The sequence below is a fragment of the Coregonus clupeaformis genome, chromosome 33 (assembly GCF_020615455.1).
Source record: "Coregonus clupeaformis isolate EN_2021a chromosome 33, ASM2061545v1, whole genome shotgun sequence".
In the NCBI taxonomy this organism is placed as follows: domain Eukaryota; kingdom Metazoa; phylum Chordata; class Actinopteri; order Salmoniformes; family Salmonidae; genus Coregonus; species Coregonus clupeaformis.
In genome coordinates, this window is record NC_059224.1 from 21,671,228 (window position 1) to 21,690,975 (window position 19,748).

General features: G+C 46.3%; 1 protein-coding gene across 2 annotated transcripts in view; it reads left to right on the forward strand.

The window, feature by feature from the left end:
- Positions 1 to 5,968: 5,968 nt before the first annotated feature.
- Positions 5,969 to 19,748, forward strand: part of mthfd1l (methylenetetrahydrofolate dehydrogenase (NADP+ dependent) 1 like) — a 75,776-nt gene continuing 61,996 nt past the window's right edge. The window contains exons 1-13 of one of the 2 annotated variants that reach the window (XM_041860341.2): positions 5,969 to 6,358; positions 7,783 to 7,867; positions 8,067 to 8,117; positions 8,251 to 8,304; positions 9,364 to 9,488; positions 10,164 to 10,264; positions 10,758 to 10,894; positions 11,271 to 11,382; positions 14,834 to 14,999; positions 15,279 to 15,452; positions 18,387 to 18,523; positions 18,778 to 18,824; positions 19,528 to 19,635. In XM_041860341.2, the coding sequence (XP_041716275.2) occupies positions 6,114 to 6,358; positions 7,783 to 7,867; positions 8,067 to 8,117; positions 8,251 to 8,304; positions 9,364 to 9,488; positions 10,164 to 10,264; positions 10,758 to 10,894; positions 11,271 to 11,382; positions 14,834 to 14,999; positions 15,279 to 15,452; positions 18,387 to 18,523; positions 18,778 to 18,824; positions 19,528 to 19,635 (1,542 nt within the window). In that variant the 5' untranslated portion in view covers positions 5,969 to 6,113. The remainder of the gene's footprint in view (positions 6,359 to 7,782; positions 7,868 to 8,066; positions 8,118 to 8,250; positions 8,305 to 9,363; positions 9,489 to 10,163; positions 10,265 to 10,757; positions 10,895 to 11,270; positions 11,383 to 14,833; positions 15,000 to 15,278; positions 15,453 to 18,386; positions 18,524 to 18,777; positions 18,825 to 19,527; positions 19,636 to 19,748) is intronic. The other variant, XM_041860343.2, reaches the window with a different exon arrangement.

Sequence of the window (19,748 nt, forward strand, 5' to 3'; positions counted from 1 at the left end):
GGCCTGAGAAGAGACACATGGAACGAGGGGTTAATGTTCTTATAGTTAATAGGTAGTTGTAATCGGTAACACACCTCGTTCAATCTTCTCAGGACTTTAAAAGGCCCCACAAACCGCCGACCCAGTTTCCGGCAGGGCAGGCTGAGGGGCAGGTTTCTGGTAGAGAGCCAGACTCGATCACCAGGTGCGTACACCGGCCCCTCACTGCGGTGGAGATCGGCGCTCGCTTTCTGACGACGGATAGCCCGCTGCAAGTGGACGTGTGCAGCGTTCCACGTCTCCTCCGAGCGCCGCATCCACTCATCCACCGCAGGAGCCTCGATCTGGCTCTGCTGCCACGGTGCCAGAACCGGCTGGTAACCTAACACACATTGGAAAGGGGTTAGATTGGTTGAGGAGTGGCCGAGGGAGTTCTGGGCCATCTCTGCCCAGGGGACATACCTCGCCCACTCCTCCGGCCGGTCCTGGCAATACGATCTAAGAAACCTACCCACATCCTGGTTCACATGTTCCACCTGCCCATTACTCTCCGGGTGGTAACCCGAGGTCAGGCTCACCGAGACCCCCAAACGCTCCATAAACGCCCTCCAGACTCTGGAAGTAAACTGGGGACCTCGATCAGACACTATATCCTCGGGTACCCCGTAGTGCCGGAACACGTGGGTGAATAGAGCTTCGGCGGTTTGTAGGGCAGTAGGAAGACCCGGCATTGGGAGCAGACGACAGGCCTTGGAGAACCGATCCACAACGACCAGTAATGTAGTATTCCCCTGTGAGGGGGGAAGGTCTGTGACGAAATCCACCGAGAGGTGAGACCATGGTCGTTGTGGAACGGGCAGGGGTTGTAACTTACCCCTGGGCAGGTGTCTAGGCGCCTTACACTGGGCGCACACCGAGCAGGAGGAGACATAAACCCTCACATCCCTGGCTAACGTTGGCCACCAGTACTTAGCGCTAAGGCAGTGCACAGTCCGGCCAATACCAGGATGTCCAGAGGAGGGTGACGTGTGAGCCCAATATATCAATCAATCCCGAACCTCGAGCGGAACGTACGTCCGACCCACCGGGCACTGTGGAGGACTAGGGTCGGTACGCAACGCCCGCTCGATTTCCGCATCGACCTCCCACACTACCGGTGCCACCAGACAAGACTCCGGCAGTATGGTAGTGGGCTCCACGGGCCTCTCCTCCGTGTCATACCGCCGAGACAGTGCGTCTGCCTTACCGTTCTGGGACCCAGGGATGTACGTGATCTTAAATACGAAACGGGCTAAAAACATGTTCCACCGCGCCTGGCGAGGGTTCAATCTCCTAGCTGCCCGGATGTACTCCAGGTTACGGTGGTCAGTCAAAATGAGAAAAGGGTGTTGAGCCCCCTCAAGCCAATGCCTCCACACCTTTAGGGCCTGTACCACGGCTAACAGCTCCCTGTCCCCTACGTCATAATTTCGCTCCGCCGGGCTGAGCTTTTTGGAGTAAAAGCACAGGGGCGGAGTTTAGGTGGCGTGCCGGACCGTTGAGAAAGTACGGCCCCAATACCGGCCTCTGACGCGTCAACCTCTACCTGAAATGGTAAAGAGGGATCCGGATGCGCCAGCACCGGAGCCGAAGTAAACAGGTCCTTCAATCTCCCAAAAGCCCTGGCCGCCTCGGCTGACCACTGCAGACGCACGGGACCCCCCTTCAACAGAGACGTTATGGGAGCTGCCACCTGTCCAAAACCCCGGATAAACCTCCGGTAGTAATTTGCAAACCCCAAAAACCGCTGCACCTCTTTAACAGTGGTTGGAGTTTGCCAATTACGCACGGCTGACACACGGTCTACCTCCATCTTCACCCCTGACGCAGACAACTGATAACCCAAAAAGGAGATCGACTCCTGGAAAAACAGACATTTCTCTGCCTTGACATACAGGTCGTGCTCCAACAGCCTCCTCAACACTCGACGCACCAGGGCTACATGCTCGGCTCGGGTGGAAGAGTACACAAGTATGTCATCAATGTACACGACCACACCCTGCCCCTGCATGTCCCTGAAAATCTCATCTACGAAGGATTGGAAGACTGAAGGAGCGTTCATCAACCCGTATGGCATGACGAGATACTCATAATGACCTGAGGTGGTACTAAATGCTGTCTTCCATTCATCGCCCCCTCTAATGCGCACCAAGTTGTATGCGCTCCGTAGTCTAGTTTTGTGAAGAAACGCGCCCCGTGCAATGACTCAGTCATAGTCGCAATCAGCGGGAGTGGATAACTGTATTTCACCGTGATCTGATTGAGACTACGGTAATCAATGCACGGGCGCAAACCTCCATCCTTCTTCACAAAAAAGAAGCTCGAGGACGCAGGGGAAGTGGATGGCCGTATGTATCCTTGTCTCAGAGATTCAGCTATGTAAGTCTCCATAGCTCTCTTCTCCTCCTGAGACAGAGGATACACATGGCTCCGTGGAAGCGCTGCTCCTGCCTGGAGGTCTATCGCACAATCTCCCTTGCCTATGGGGAGGCAACTGCGTCGCCCTCGATTACTGGAACACGATTGCCAAATCCTCATACTCGGGGGAATGTGCAGTGCGGGCACCTGGTTTGGACTCTCCACGAGGTCGCCCCCACGGAAACACCTAGACATCGCCCCACACACTGGGCAGACCACTCCTTAAGAGCCCTCTCTTGCCACGAAATAGACAGATTATGGGTAATCAACCAGGGGAGCCCCAACACCACCGGATACGCAGGAGAGTCAATCAGATATAGCTGAATAGTTTCCTCATGACCCCCCTGCGTCCTCATCCTAAGTGGCGCAGTGACCTCCCTAATCAACCCCGATCCCAAGGGACGGCTGTCTAAAGCATGGACAGGAAATGGGCGTCGACCGGAAGAAGGGGAATCCCTAGTTTTAAACAAAAATGTCGATCAACAAAATTCCCAGCTGCGCCTGAATCGACTAGCGCCTTATGCTGGGAATGAGGTGCAACCTGTGGAAAATGTACAGGTAAACAGACGTGCACAACAGAGAGCTCTGGGTAAGTGGGACGCCTACTCACCTGGAATGACTCCCCAGTGCGTGGCCTGTCGTCCTCTCCCCCTAGGAGACCCTCCCCAGCACCGAGCCGCAGTGTGCCCTCCACGGCCACAGTTGGTGCAGGGAACAGCCCCCCTGGGCTCCTCCGCCTCCTCTCTCTAGCGCCAGCACCTCCGAGCTCCATAGGGCTCGGCTCGGAGGTGCTGGAGGGTGGAATGGACGACCCCCACTCGGTGCGTCCCGCGGGTAGCCAGCAGGGTGTCAAGCCGGATGGACATGTCCACCAGCTGGTCGAAGGTAAGATGGGAATCCCTGCAGGCCAACTCTCGACGGACGTCCTCCCGTAGACTACATCGGTAGTGGTCGATGAGGGCCCGCTCATTCCACCCTGCATCCGCTGCTAGAGTCCGAACTCCAGGGCGAACTCCTGTGCGCTCCTCCTCTCCCTGTCGAAGGTGGAACAGACGCTCCCCCGCCGCCTTCCCCTCTGGTGGATGGTCGAACACGGCCCTGAAGCGGCGGGAGAACTCCGCGTAGGTGATGGTGGCGGCGTCTATTCCCTCCATTCGGCGTTAGCCCACTCTAACGCCTTTGCCGGTGAGACAGGAGATGAGGGCGGAGACGCTCTCGTATCCCGAGGGCGCCGGGTGTATGGTGGCCAGGTAGAGTTCCACCTGCAGGAGGAACCCCTGACATCCGGCTGCGGTACCATCATATGCACTCGGGAGCGAGAGCCGAATACCGCTGAGTTCCGGTGCTGGAAGAGGAGGACTGGTCGATGTTGATGGTAAGGTGTGCGGAGGTGTGGGCACCTCTCTGGTGACCAAACGGTGCAGAGTGTTCGCCACCTCGTTCATGGCGGCCTCAAGTCGCCAGATCATGGTGTCTTGATGGCTGATCCGTTCCTCCAGCGACTTGGGTGCCGCCGCTGCTTCTGCTGACTCCATAGTGGTGTGTTATTCTGTCACAACGGCTGATGTAGATGTGGTGAAGGAGTCAAACGCAGACACAGAAGCTCAGTCCAATACTTTACTGAACACTACCAAAAATATACAAAACACTGGCCTCAAAACAAACAAGAGGCGGACGATGCGCAACAATGCGCAAAAGGCTAGTATTCCAAGGCGCACGAAAACAGTACAGTGCGACGACAGGGAAAACAACAAACAAACAACGAGCCGACCTGATGACAGGCGAACAATAACACACAACACAAAACTAACCAAACGGGAAACTTATAGAGGACATAATCAACTAAACAGGACACAGGTGTACACAATCAGACAAAACCAACAGACAGCGAAAACATCAAACGGTGATAGCTAGTACTCCGGGGACGACGACCGCCGAAGCCTGCCCGAACAAGGAGGAGGAGCAGCCTCGGCCGAAACCGTGACATGTTCAGAGAACTTTAGGTTAAGAAAACTTTCAATAAAAACCACAAGAAACTTTAGTCATGTTCAGAGAACGTTCTAAGAATGTTATCTAAAAACACATTACAATTCTCAAAACATTAAGAAAACTTTCCATTAAAACCACTGGCATGCTAGCTCCATCCTGGTGGTGCAGTGGACTAATTAGTTGACTAATTAGAGAACAGAAGATTATAGGTTTGAATATTACATTTGACATTTTAGTCATTTAGGAGACGCTCTTATCCAGAGCGACTTACAGTTAGTGAGTGCATACATTTTTCATACTGTTGTAAGAATATTACTGATGCTGTGTCACAATAAATAAATACAATTGTTTGCATGATTAATGCCTAAGGAAATTAATTTCCATGTGTCCTATCTGTGCTTGGAGTTCAAAAAAGTTTACCCCAAATAAGCTAGCAGTGTTATTAAAAGTATTATTGAAACATTTAGTGTAAGTTCTAAGGAAGTTATTAAAAACCTCCAAATAACCAATAATTTCTGTTCTCAGACCGTTAATTAAACCTCCAAGGAAAACTTTCAAGGAACCAGAGTAAAACAATCTCAGAACCTCCCTGTAAGCTAAAAATAAATTTTCCCAGAACAGGCAACATTTTCACTTCTATTCTAGGAACATTTAAAAAACGTTCAGTTTTACCGGTCAGGAAACGTATGGCTTCGTTCCCACAACCAATGTGAAACCAAAAACATACGTTCCCACAACTTCCAATGAACCAAATGTGCTAGCTGGGTAAAAACTTTACATTTAGATTTACATTTTAGTAATTTAGCAGACGCTCTAATTCAGAGCGACTTACAGTTAGCGAGTGCATACATTTTCATACTTTACCCTGGATTTATGTACATAAACCATATATCTGGTACTTCCCTGAATATAGCTCCATTCTTGTGTATTTTATTCCTCTTGTGTTAGGTCTACTATTTTTAGTGCATCGTTGGGAAGGGCTCATAAGCAAGCATTTCACGGTAAAGTCTACACCCGTTGTATTCGGCGCATGTGACAAATACAATTTCATTAGACGTTTGTTTTTTTACAGCTACATAATATCCGGAGTAGACTAGCTCCTCATCGCAGTGCATGGGATACTGATGCTTGTAGCATGCATGTCACATTTAAGGGCCCAAGCCATGGGTTTAGCCTAAAAACAATTAGAATTGTAGCTTAATGTTTTTTCCCATCGAGTTTATGTGTCTTTTGGCACTGTATGGAACTCGACATCCTTTTGTAAAATAAACACAGTTGCTGCCGATCTGTTCCTTTGCTTTCACGCTTCCTACTTGCTGAGGCAATCTTACTACATCCCATCCCAATTTTCACATTTTGATATAGGCCTATAGCGCAGCAAAGTCTAGCCTACATTTTGGGTGAATGTGTTATTATCTATTAGCAGTTCAATCAATGCATCGGTTAGTTAGGATAAATAACAAACACTGATTGATTCGAATGGTTCCTTCCATTCCCCGCCAGGCTTAGGTTTTATTGTTGAGTGGCACGTGGGCGCGCGCCTGCTCGCGTCCCCGCTGTTCCTCTCTTTACCAACACGCTGCTTGCGTAGTGTCTCAAACTCTACCGGTTTCTCTCATCTCACGGGTTCCGCGTCGCTCTCCAGTCGGCAGTTAACATCAACAACCCGCTATTTCATCAGAATCATAATGAGGCTTTCTACACTTCGCAATGCCTGCCGCAATGTACCGATCCCATCCGTACACCAACCTCGTACGGGAGTCAAGGTGTTCGGTTTGGCGAAGAGATCTCTACGGCTGGGTCATTCCAGCAACAGCCAGTTGCTTTTCCGGGCTGCTAGTTCCATAAGCGGCCCAACCTCCGCGGAAGCAGCGCTCACGTTCGGAAAGCAACCAAAGAAAACGGATGGACCGGGATACGAAAATACTATCAGGTAACGTTAAACAATGCTTTTCAATATATTTCAGTCGTAAATTATTTTTACCATTCGTAACATGAACGAATGGCCAACTCACTTATTTCTGAATGTAGCCAGCTAACGCGTTAGCTAGTTGTGCCAGCTAGCATCTTATTCGATGAATACAGCGAACATCCACGCTACTTGTAATGTTGTATTTCATGGGATGTAGCCAGTTTAATTAATTAAAGTTGCTACAGTAGCTCGTCTTCCTGATTAGGCTTGTAGCCAACTTAACTTCCCACGTGTGATCGGCATCTTTTAAGGAGTTGTTAACTAACAACCACCACCCAGCTGATGTAACTTTCCACTGTTTCACACACGTGGAATTGCAGCATATTGTAACTGATAAATTACAACGTTTCCGGTAAAGGCTACAAACAAATGTTCCACAATTCATTGTTTACATGATGGTTGCCATATTTTTTATTATTTTTTTATTTCACCTTTATTTAACCAGGTAAGCCAGTTGAGAACAAGTTCTCATTTACAACTGCGACCTGGCCAAGATAAAGCATAGTAGTGCGATAAAAACAACAACACAGAGTTACATATCGGGTAAAAAAAACATAGTCAAAAAAATACAACAGAAAATATATATACAGTGTGTGCAAATGTAGCAAGTTATGGAGGTAAGGCAATAAATAGGCTATAGTGCAAAATAATTACAATAGTATTAACACTGGAATGCTAGATGTGCAAGAGATTATGTGCAAATAGAGATACTGGGGTGCAAAAGAGCAAAATAAATAACAATATAGGGATGAGGTAGTTGGGTGGGCTAATTTCAGATGGGCTGTGTACAGGTGCAGTGATCGGTAAGGTGCTCTGACAACTGATGCTTAAAGTTAGTGAGGGAGATAAAGAGTCTCCAGCTTCAGAGATTTTTGCAATTCGTTCCAGTCATTGGCAGCAGAGAACTGGAAGGAATGGCGGCCAAAGGAGGTGTTGTACAAGGAGGTCAGTGTACATTCTCCATTCCCCATTGCTGGCTTTGACTCCACCTACAGTAGTAGGCTACTTGCCACAGATCACAAAGTCCCCACACACACTGTCAGGAAAAGTGTAGTTAATTTTTTACTAATAATATGATCACAAGTATCATTTCACAAAATATTTGCATATGTTGTTTTTCTTTTGTTGTTCAATCCCTTTATTTGATTGATCAAACTGTCACTGTAGCCACCAATACATTCTAGAACAATCTAGATGTACACCTCCTGTCCTTGTAAACATGATATCTGACTACAATCCAATCATAATGGTAGAGCTTTGTCATGCCAAGGGTTCTCTTTTGTTTTCGGCTGCTTTCTCCATAGCTTGCCCATAGGGCTAAATGTGAAAATATGTGGTCTTCAGTGTGGATGAGTGGGTTTTTCTGACTCTGGCTTCTCTTGCAGGGAGAATGTTCGAAGGACCAAAGAGGAGATGGTGGCTTTGCAGAGGGGCCACCCTGCACTCAAACCTATGCTGGCTATCATACAGGTAAACAGGCATTAGCCTACCATCTGCAGCTCACTGTGGCCTTAAATTACTTCTGCCTCTATTCTGTGCTGTCAATGTGCTTGTCAGTTGGGGTGGGCTGGGTATTGATGGGTTATTCTAGGGTCTCCTGGGATTTTGTTTTATTGAACCTTTTGGTGTGTGTCTGTGTTGCTCACTGCTTTGTATTCTTGTCTCAAAGGCAGATGAGGATGACAGTTTACTGGAAATCAACAAGAAGATGGCTGGAAAGGTACATTAAGTCATTCTGTCTACATCTCTTTATCTTTAAAAATGTTTTACTATTACGCTACTCTTTCTGTAGAAGTAAAGTTATCTGTTGGTGTTTTCCCACTGTTAATTTCCCAGAATCCCTCTTTCCATAGATTGGCCTGAACATGACTCAGATCTGCTTGCCCAGAGAATGCACTGAAGATGAGGTGAGTCAAACAAGCCAATACCTACTACACAAATTCCCACCACAATCCAACAACACTCACTGTGATTGGACACCAAGTCATTGGCTGTTGCCTTCTTCCCACCCTTCCCTGCAAGTCAAATCCTGCCTGACATTTCACTTTACTGTTTGTTTGTCTGTGTGAGTGTGTCTGTTTGTGTGTATCAGGTGAATGCATCTGCATATCTTGTTCTTCCATTGCCTCTCTAATGAGTCAAGCCACACAGTCTCTCTCAATTATCAATATGTATTGGACATAATGTAATGGATCTCCCCCGAATACTAGATAGAGTTGTTGTGGAAAATTGTCGAATTTCTTTTAACACAGTACCTTAAGGAGGTTCCTTCCTTCTCAGCTGTGGACCTGGGAATCACCTTTTTCCAAAGTAGGGTGATGATCCTGGTCCTGTGTGTATTAGGGGAATGGAGTGGCGCAGTGCTAGCTGTGCCACTAGAGATCCTGGTTCGAATCCAGGCTCTGTCGTAGCCGGCCGCGACCGGGAGACCCATGGGGCGGCGCACAATTGGCCCAGCGTCATCCAGGGGAGGGGAGGGAATGGCCGGCAGGGATGTAGCTCAGTTGGTAGAACATGGCGTTTGCAGCGCCAGGGTTGTGGGTTCGATTCCCACGGGGGGGGCAGTATGAAAAAATAAATGTATGCACTAACTGTAAGTCGCTCTGGATAAGAGCGTCTGCTAAATGACTAAAATGTAAATATATGGCCATGGCCTCAGGAGCCTTCTGAGGTGTCTGCTGCTCTACTTTCACTCTGTCCTCAGTGCATGTGTTTTCTCCTTCTCTCTCCCTCCATGTTTCTTTACCTCTACCAACCCACTCACTTTCCAGGGGCAGCTGAGGCCACTATCTATTGCCTGAGTGGTTGACCTCTCACATCAAGAGTGCACACTTTTAGACATCAACGGCCACATTCTTGCTAGTTTACCTTTATTATTTAACTCAAGTCATTTCTCCCTCCCAATTCCACCCCACTCTCTTTCTCCTTATCCTGCTCACCGACACCCTCCCTCTTTCTTTGTGTAGATTATAGAGGAGGTGTTGAAGCTGAATGAGGATCCCAAGGTGCATGGTGTGTACCTCCACCTACCCCCTGTCTCACTCACCAGCCGGGTTCTCAACACACTCAAACCAGAGAAGGACGTGGACGGGTAATGCATTCATTCCTTCATTACAAACACAGCTCAGCGTACTATATATAACAACATGTTCATACAATGTTTTAATTAGTGTAATTACAGCATTACTACACAGGTATCAGAGCTTTACCATTAATTAATATGTTGAAGCCTATCCCTTTCTGTCCTGAGTTTGTGTGCCTCTTGCCCTGTGGAGTTTAAATGCATTTGCTGCCATGCTGCCTTGAATTTGGTCCAAATCAGAATGTGCTGCAGGACATTAACAGCACGTCAGAGAGACAGTACTGTGGGCTATTGTAGAGCAACTAAAACATGACCCAAAGACAGGAAATGACAGAGAAACATTCTCTATTATAGGACTATAGCAGTTGCCTTAGAAAGATGGACAACATTTTTCATCTTAAATCACTGTTGGGCCATTGAGCATTGTTAGGTACATAGCCTTTGTTGGATTATACAGTTACTACTACTAACACCATCACACAAATGCTGTGCCATGGATTATAATTGTACATAAAACACATTTGATCTATACTGTAGCCTTAGTTACTCAGTCATAACGCACCATATGAGGACTGTTATAAAAGCACCTAGCCAGCCTACTGCCAACGCTACATTAGCAATGTCTACTACTTGTGCTGTACCCTAATTTATGTCTGTGTGTGTCCTGACTCTACTGTACTTTAGTGTGTCAGACCTGAACGTGGGGAGGCTGGTGCGAGGAGACATGAGCCAGGGCTTCACCCCCCCACTGGCCAATGCTGTCATGGAGCTGCTGGCCAGACATGGTGAGCAGGGGTCAGGGTTAATGGTTAAAGGTGAGGTAAATATGGGCCATAGTGACCTGTGTGTCACACTACTACTTAAACTGGATTGGAGTCATTCTGAGTATAGCAGCAATGGAGACCACTCTGTGTAACTTAAGTCATGCAGCTAGATTTATTCATCACTGCTAAGCCTAGCATGTACGTACTATATGTGATGCAAATCTCAAATATTTTTTGTGTTCAAATTGTAATGTATGGATTGGATTACTACCCAGTTGAAATAGCTTTGCTATTAGCTTAGCTTTGGGAATAATATTATATCCGCATATGGATACAATCCAATGAAAACGAGGACACCAAACTATATCACCATAAAAAAACACTGGACTACTGAATACTCACACTATTATGGAACTCCAGGAGGGACTATTCTAGGAATATGAGAAATGTAGATTGTAATGTTGAATAAAAACATACTGTATTTATCTTATACCATGTTGTCCTGTTTCCGTAGACACCCCTATGGCGGGGAGGACAGTGTTGGTGGTGGGGGGTGAAGGACCCCTCGGGGTGGCCCTGCAATGCCTTATGCAGAGAAGAGGTATGGTGGTCCTCAACAGCCAGAGGAGCTCTGAGGGTCTACAGAAACTGGTATGTACACAGAGACGCACGCACACATTCACGTTTACAAGGTACACTTACAAAATGTGTTTCAATAGACACTTTGTGTTTTGACCACTCGGTGGCAGTGTAGCTCTAATTGAGGCAATACCCTGACACGTGAGGTGTGTTTGATTGCTGTCATGCCATGATTAGACTGACAGAGAGCTTCGAAGACCTGCAGAGATTAAAGTCAAACCTATCTGCATCTATTACCCTGTACCTGAACTACTGAAGGATGTAATTTGAACATGTAAACTAGTTTACTCTCACACGTTTGCTCACTTCCTTAATTTTTGTCTCTGTCCCCTCTTTCTCATTCTCTCCTCCTCTCCATCTCTTCTTCTCTCTCTCTCTCCTTCCCCAGGTGATGCAGGTGGACGCTGTGATCCTGTTGGGTGCGGCGCATACGGATGTCCCTCCCACATGGCTGAGACCTGGGGCTGCAGTCATCCACTGTGGCTCTGCTCTTATGACAGGTAGGACTGACCGATGTCAATCGGGTGGAACATTGTCATCATAGGGACATTACAGAACTGCTTGGTCACAATATACTATGCTTTTAATTAATTAATTCACTGCTGTATAGATGTTGTATTATACAGTGCATTCGGAAAGTATTCAGACCCCTTGACTTTTTTCACATTTTGTTACGTTACAGCCATATTAATTTTAATGGTAGGTTTATTTGTGTGAGACAGAATAACAACAAAAAATCCAGAAAAACGCATGTCAAAAATGTTATCAATTGATTTACATTTCAATGAGGGAAATAAGTATTTGACCCCTCTGCAAAACATGACTTAGTACTTGGTGGCAAAACCCTTGTTGGCAATCACAGAGGTCAGACGTTTCTTGTAGTTGGCCACCAGGTTTGCACACATCTCAGGAGGGATTTTGTCCCACTCCTCTTTGCAGATCTTCTCCAAGTCATTAAGGTTTCGAGCCAGACGTTTAGCAACTCGAACCTTCAGCTCCCTCCACAGATTTTCTATGGGATTAAGGTCTGGAGACTGGCTAGGCCACTCCAGGACCGTAATGTGCTTCTTGAGCCACTCCTTTGTTGCCTTGGCCGTGTGTTTTGGGTCATTGTAATGCTGGGATACCCATCCACGACCCATTTTCAATGCCCTGGCTGAGGGAAGGAGGTTCTCACCCAAGATTTGATGCGGTGAAGTTGTCCTGTCCCGTTAGCAGAAAAACACCCCCAAAGCATAATGTTTCCACCTCCATGTTTGACAGTGGGGATGGGGTTCTTGAGGTCATAGGCAGCATTCCTCCTCCTCCAAACACGGTGAGTTGAGTTGATACCAAAGAGCTCGATTTTGGTCTCATCTGAACACAACACTTTCACCCAGTTCTCCTCTGAATCATTCAGATGTATATTGGCAAACTTCAGACGGCCCTGTATATGTGCTTTCTTGAGCAGGGGGACCTTGCGGGCGCTGCAGGATTTCAGTCCTTCACGGCGTAGTGTGTTACCAATTGTTTTCTTGGTGACTATGGTCCCAGCTGCCTTGAGATCATTGACAAGATCCTCCCATGTAGTTCTGGGCTGATTCCTCACCGTTCTCATGATCATTGCAACTCCACGAGGTCAGATCTTGCATGGAGCCCCAGGCCGAGGGAGATTGACAGTTATTTTGTGTTTCTTCCATTTGCGAATAATCGCACCAACTGTTGTCACCTTCTCACCAAGCTGCTTGGCGATGGTCTTGTAGCCCATTCCAGCCTTGTGTAGGTCTACAATCTTGTCCCTGACATCCTTGGAGAGCTCTTTGGTCTTGGCCATGGTGGAGAGTTTGGAATCTGATTGATTGCTTCTGTGGACAGGTGTCTTTTATACAGGTAACAAGCTGAGATTAGGAGCACTCCCTTTAAGAGTGTGCTCCTAATCTCAGCTCGTTATCTGTATAAAAGACACCTGGGAGCCAGAAATCTTTCTGATTGATTGGGGGTCAAATACTTATTTCCCTCATTAAAATGCAAATCAATTTATAACATTTTTGACATGCGTTTTTCTGGATTTTTTTGTTGTTATTCTGTCTCTCACTGTTCAAATAAACCTACCATTAAAATGATAGACTGATCATTTATTTGTCAGTGGGCAAACATACAAAATCAGCAGGGGATCAAATACTTTTTTCCCTCATTGTGTATATATATATTTTCCTTCTCATCAATCTACACACGATACCCCATAATGACAAAGCAAAAACTGGTTTTTAGATTTCCCCCCAAATGTATAAAAAAAAACCCCCAGGAAATATTACATTTACATAAGTATTCAGACCCTTTACTCAGTACTTTGTTGAAGCACCTTTGGCAGCGATTACAGCCTTGAGTCTTCTTGGGTATGACGCTACAAGCTTGGCACACCTGTATTTGGGGAGTTTCTCCCATTCTCCTCTGCAGCTCTTCTCAAGCTCTGTCAGGTTGGATGGGGAGCGTCGCTGTACAGTTATTTTCAAGTCTCTCCAGAGATGTTAGATCGGGTTCAAGTCCGGGCTCTGGCTGGGCCATTCAAGGACATCTTGTCCCAAAGCCACTCCTGTGTTGTCTTGGCTGTGTGCTTAGGATCATTGTCATGATGGAAGGTGAACCTTCACCCCAGTCTGAGGTCCTGAGCGTTTTCATCAAGGATCTCTCTGTACTTTGCTCCGTTCATCTTTCCCTCGATCCTGACTAGTCTCCCAGTCACCACCGCTGAAAAACATCCCCACAGCATAATGCTGCCACCACCATGCTTCACTGTGGGGATGGTGCCAGGTTTCCTCCAGACGTGACGCTTGGCATTCAGGCCGAAGAGTTCAATCTTGGTTTCATCAGAGCAGAGAATCTTGTTTCTCATGGTCTGAGAATCCTTTAGGTGCCTTGTGGCAAACTCCAAGCGGGCTGTCATGTGCCTTTTACTTAGTAGTGGTTTCCGTCTGGCCACTGTACCATAAAGGTCTGATTGGTGGAGCGCTGCAGAGATGGTTGTCCTTCTGGAAGGTTTTCCCATCTCCACAGAGGAACTCTGGAGCGCTTTCAGAGTGACCATCGGGTTCTTGGTCACCTCCCTGACCAAGGCCTTTCTACCCTGATTGCTCAGTTTGGCCGGACGGCCAGCTCTAGGAAGAGTCTTGGTGGTTCCAAACGTCTTCCATTTAAAAGTGATGGAGGCCACTGTGTTCTTGGGGATCTTCAAGGCTGCAGAAATGTTTTGGTACCTTTTCCCAGATCTGCGCCTCGACACAATCCTGTCTCGGAGCTCTACGGACAATTCCTTCAACCTCAGGGCTTGGTTTTTGCTCTGGCATGCACTGTCAACTATGGGACCTTTATATAGACAGGTGTGTGCCTTTCCAAATCATGTCCAATCAATTGAATTTACCACAGGTGGACTCCAGTCAAGTTATCTCATAGCAAGTCTCTGAATACTTATGTAAATAAGTTATTTCTGTTTTGTAAAAAAAAATTATACATTTGGAGAAATTTCTAGAAGCCTGTTTTCGCATTGTCATTATTTGTATGCTTTATTATTATTTTATTTTGCCTTTTATTTAACTAGGCATGTCAGTTAAGAACAAATTCTTATTTACAATGACGGCCTACCCCGGCCAAACCCGGACAATGGTGGGCCAATTGTGCGCCGCCCAATGGGACTCCCAATCACGGCCGGATTGTGATACAGCCTGGAATCTAACCAAGGTCTGTAGTGACGCCTCTAGCACTGAGATGCAGTGCCTTAGTCCGCTGCGCCACTCGGGAGCCCGGGGTATTGTGGGTAGATTGATGAGGGAAAAAATAATTGAATCCATTTTAAAATAAGGCTGTAACGTAACAAAAAGGGGAAGGGGTCTGAATACTTTCCGAATGCGCTGTAGATAGATATTCAGTATACAACTGTTATAATTGAGTTGTAATAACATTGGATGTCTGTCTCAGAAGATCAGGGAGTGGAGATGTCTTCATTGTCTGGAGTGGGACCCCTCACAGCAGCCTTCCGGATGCAGAACGTGGTGCGAAGCAGCAGTCGCTGGGCCCAGGAGCAACAGTACAGACCCTGGACGCTCCGCAGCCTCAAGCTGCAGCCCCTGTCACCTGTACCCAGGTAAGAATCAGGAAGTACCCTTGTTGCTGGGCTACCTAGGTCAACCCAGGAACTAACCACATCCCTCTATACAAAACACAAAGCTCCCATTTGGGCAACCTTTGAATGATGCTGAGAGAGGCAACATCTCTTCTTGCCTTGACAAACCTCAGATCATGCACTTTCTGAGTCTCAAGTGTATGAGATCTCACAAAAGGACTTCTCTCAGTATTGTAAGTGATGTTTAGATAATATTGTATTATAAGGTCTGTGGTAACTTGTCCACCCATCTGTCCACAGTGACATAGAGATCTCCCGTGCCCAGGCCCCTAAGCCTGTGGACCAGCTGGCTCAAGAGATAGGCCTGCTGAAGGAAGAGACTGAGGCCTATGGCAGGACCAAGGCTAAGGTCCGCCTCTCACTCCTGGATCGCCTCAGAGAACAGCCTGATGGGAAATATGTGTTGGTGGCTGGGTGAGTCTGTCCGTCCGTCTGGGCAAGGAATTTATTCTAATTAGAATTTCACCCCTTTGCACATTTGTGTTTCAACCCCCCCGATTCCATCTCTCTATTCTCGCTACACTGCTCACAGAAATGTGTTCACTATTAGTTTTACTACGAATGCCTGGGAACTAGGTTGTGTTTGGGTTTCCTCTTGTCAAATTCTACGAGAGAGAGTGAGCTGCCAATAGGTTTTTTCTTTTAGATGGCGAAACGGAGAGAAATATACGTTTTTTTTTCTTCCTTGGAGATGGATAGGGGTCAGGAGACCGTGGAGCCTTGTCTCATATCTGTCAGGGCCCCTGGCGGTTGGGGCCCACCCCTCTTTGAAGGGTGTGTGAACGTTGTTGCGCTGACATATCAGGCCCCACTGCCTCCTTTCATGTGTCTGTCTGGGGAATGCACTGCCGCCATTCGCCCAACCCCCTGGCAGCAGCACACACACACAGATTCAAATGAGCTAAACACTATTTTTGTCTCCAACCCACTACCACAAGCATACACACACACTCTCCCACACACTCTGTCACATAAACACATACAGTACATTCAGAAAGTATTCACACCCCTTGACTTTTTCCACGTTTTGTTGTGTTGCAGCCTGAATTTAAAATTGATAACATTTAGGTTTTGTGTCACTGGCCTACACACAATACCCCTTAATGTCAAAGTGGAAATATGTTTAGAGGAATGTTTACAAATTAATTAAAAATGAAAAGCTGAAATGTCTTGAGTCAATAAATATGAAACCCATTTGTTATGGCAAGCCTAAATAAGTTTAGGTGTACATATGTGCTTAAGTCACATAATAAGTTCCAAGGACTCACTCTGTGCAATAACCGTGTTTAACATGATTTCTGAAAGACTACCTCTGTACCCCACACATACAATTATCTTTAAGGTCCCTCAGATGAGCAGTGAATTTCAACACAGATTCAACCACAAAGACCAGGGAGGTTTTCCAATGCCTCGCAAAGAAGGGCACCTATTGGTAGATGGGTATTATTTCTTTCGAAAGCAGACATTGAATATCCCTTTGAGCATGGTGAAGTTATTAATTACACTTTGGATGGTGTATCAATACACCCAGTCACTACTAAGATACAGGCGTCTTTCCTAACTCAGTTGCCGGAGAGGAAGGAAACCACTCAGGGATTTCACCATGAGGCCTATGGTGACTTTAAAACAGTTAAAGTTTAATGGCTGTGATAGGAGAAAACTGAGGATGGATCAACCACATTGTAGTTACTTCACAATACTAACCTAATTGACAGTGAGAAAAGAAGGAAGCCTGTACAGAATAAAAATATGCCAAAACATGCATCCTATTTCCAATAAGGCACTAAAGTAAAACTGCAAGAAATGTGGCTAAGAAATTACCTTTATGGCCTGAATACAAAGCTTTCTTTTTTGGGGGCAAATCCAACACATCACTGAGTACCACTCTTCATGTATTCAAGCAGGGTGGGGGCTGCATGATGTTATGGATATGCTTGTCATCGGCAAGAACTACAGAGTTTAATTTTTTTTTAATGTTTTAAGATACAAATAAACGAAATATAGGTAAGTACACGCAAAATCCTAGTGGAATACCTGGTTCAGTCTGCTTTCCACCAGACACTGGGAGAAAAATTCGCCTTTCAGCAGGACAATAACCTAAAACACAAGGCCAAATATACACTGGAGTTGCTCACCAAGATGACATTGAATGTTCCTGAGTGGCCTAGTTACAGTGTTGACTTAAATTGGCTTGAAAATCTATGGCAAGACTTGAAAATGGCTGTCTAGTACATTTACATTTTAGTCATTTAGCAGACGCTCTTATCCAGAGCGACTTACAGGAGCAATTAGGGTTAAGTGCCTTGCTCAAGGGCACATCGCCAGATTTTTCACCTAGTCTGCTCGGGGATTAGAACCAGCGACCTTTCGGTTACTGGCACAACGCTCTTAACCACTAAGCTACCTGCCGCCCCTAATGTAATAATCAACAACTAACTTGAAGAATTTAAAAAAGAATGTGCAAATATTCTACAATCCAGGCTTGCAAAGCTCTTAGAGACTTACCCAGAAAGACACAGCTATAATTGCTGCCAAAGTTGATTCTAACTTGTATTGACTCGGGGTGTGAATACTTATGTAAGTAAGGTATTTCATTTTCAATGAATTTGCAAACATTTCTACTAACATGTTTTCACTTTGTCAAAATGGGTTATTGTGTGTAGATGGGTGAGAGAGGAAAAAAGTCAATTTAATCCATTCTGAATTCAGGCTGTAACACAACAATGTGGAATAAGTCAAGGGGTAGGAATACTTTCTGAAGGCACTGTATACAAACACACACTGATTCACTATCTGGCTCTTACTTCCCTCCGTCTAAAACACACATACACACACCCTCCCTCTCCTTAAGAGGCCGTCTTTGTTCCCTGCGGGCCCCTGGAGGCGAGGGGCCTCAATCAATTGTTGTCAGAAAAAGAGAGCGTGTCCACCAGATAGGGAGAGAGAAAGTGCCTCTTTAGCTTTCCTCTTTTCCTACCTCTTACAACAAACTGAGCAACATTGGGTTAAAAGACGGATTGCATTTTAAAGCACTTTTTAATAGGTCTCACAGGGTTCTCACTTTATATTTGGTTTATTCAGCTCTGTAATGTCCAGCGAGACACCAATTGGTCACATGAATTAGTCCAATTGGACTAATGAATCGGGTTGCCATGGATACAGGCTAAATGTGGTTAGGGCTGTGAGATCAGATGCTGCTGATTAGACTATAGCACGAGTGGACCAGTAACCTACACATTAGATGAGACCAATGCACTCCCTCATTATATAACTATACTCAGCACAAATACATCTCTATTAGTGTGTGTACGTTTGTCTTAATGTAATCTATTTTCTCTCCCACACCAGTATCACTCCGACCCCCCTAGGGGAGGGTAAGAGCACGGTGGTCATTGGCCTGGTCCAGGCTCTCTCAGCCCACCTCAAGCTTAACTCCTTCGCCTGCCTCAGACAGCCCTCTCAGGGGCCCACCTTCGGGGTCAAAGGTCAGAGAGGGAAGATCTATACTCCTATCTACCTTAGAGAAAGCATATCTATGCTAATATAGCCATCTGCTCCTTATGAGGGGAATGGGAAGGGAATGTTGTCTGTGTGAAGCTAATTGCTAACATCTTTGTTCAGATTGTAAGGGGATGGAGATGGGGTAGTTTACTAAAAGTCCACAGCTCAGCAGTACTCCTGTCTCCCTCTGGCCTGTTGTCTCGCTCTCACTGTGTGTGTTGCCTGTGTGTTCCCCTAGGGGGCGCCGCGGGAGGGGGATATGCCCAGGTCATCCCAATGGAGGAGGTAAGAGACACACACAGGCAGCTCTCAGCTGGACCCACGGCTTCAAAGGGGCTACACACACGGCAACGTTTAACTATACACACACACCAACACGTGCACACTCACATACACACCCTGGCGCTGTAGCATAACATTCTCTGTGACTAAAGCGTGCGTGAAGAAGGGAGGGTGAGAGCTGGAGGGAACGAGGGAGGGAGGGAGGGAGGGAGGCAGACTTCAAGGGCATAGAGACAGACACTTCAGACAAGGCGCTTCAGCCTCCTAGCCTCCCTGCCTTCAACACAAACACCAGCACCTTTGAACTCCCCCCTCTTCTCTCGCTTTCTCTCCTCAATACTCCAGTGGCTGTTAAATGGATCTTTAAACTACATGATGGAGTCTGTTGGACTGTAAGGGCACTGTCTGTGTTGTGATCTATGTGTGTCGTAGTGTAGTCACAGAGGTGGGGGTCCAGTCAACTACAGGGCAACATGAGTTCATAGTCACAGTATGAGACACAACATATAGCCTGATTGAAATGATGTATAACTCTCCCTCTTGGTTTTCTATGAAACTATACTCTGGTCAATGAAATTCAGTAAATTTAGTTTTGACTTATTCCTTATGTTTTTAGTGGAGTCTGTTATTTTATCTCTGAATGATTTCGGTTTTGAATCTGATTTTCACTTGCTTGCTCTCTCTCTGTCTTTTTTTTCTCTGTCAGTTCAACCTCCATTTGACAGGTGATATTCATGCCATCACTGCAGCCAATAACCTTGTGGCCGCTGCCATTGATGCCCGGATACTGCACGAGGCCACCCAAACAGACAAGGTGACTGTGATGTCACAATGCAGAGTGATTCTGGCATCACAATGGAGAGCTATTATGACATCAGAATGCAGAGTGGTTCTAAAAATGATATTGACATCACAATGTAAATCATT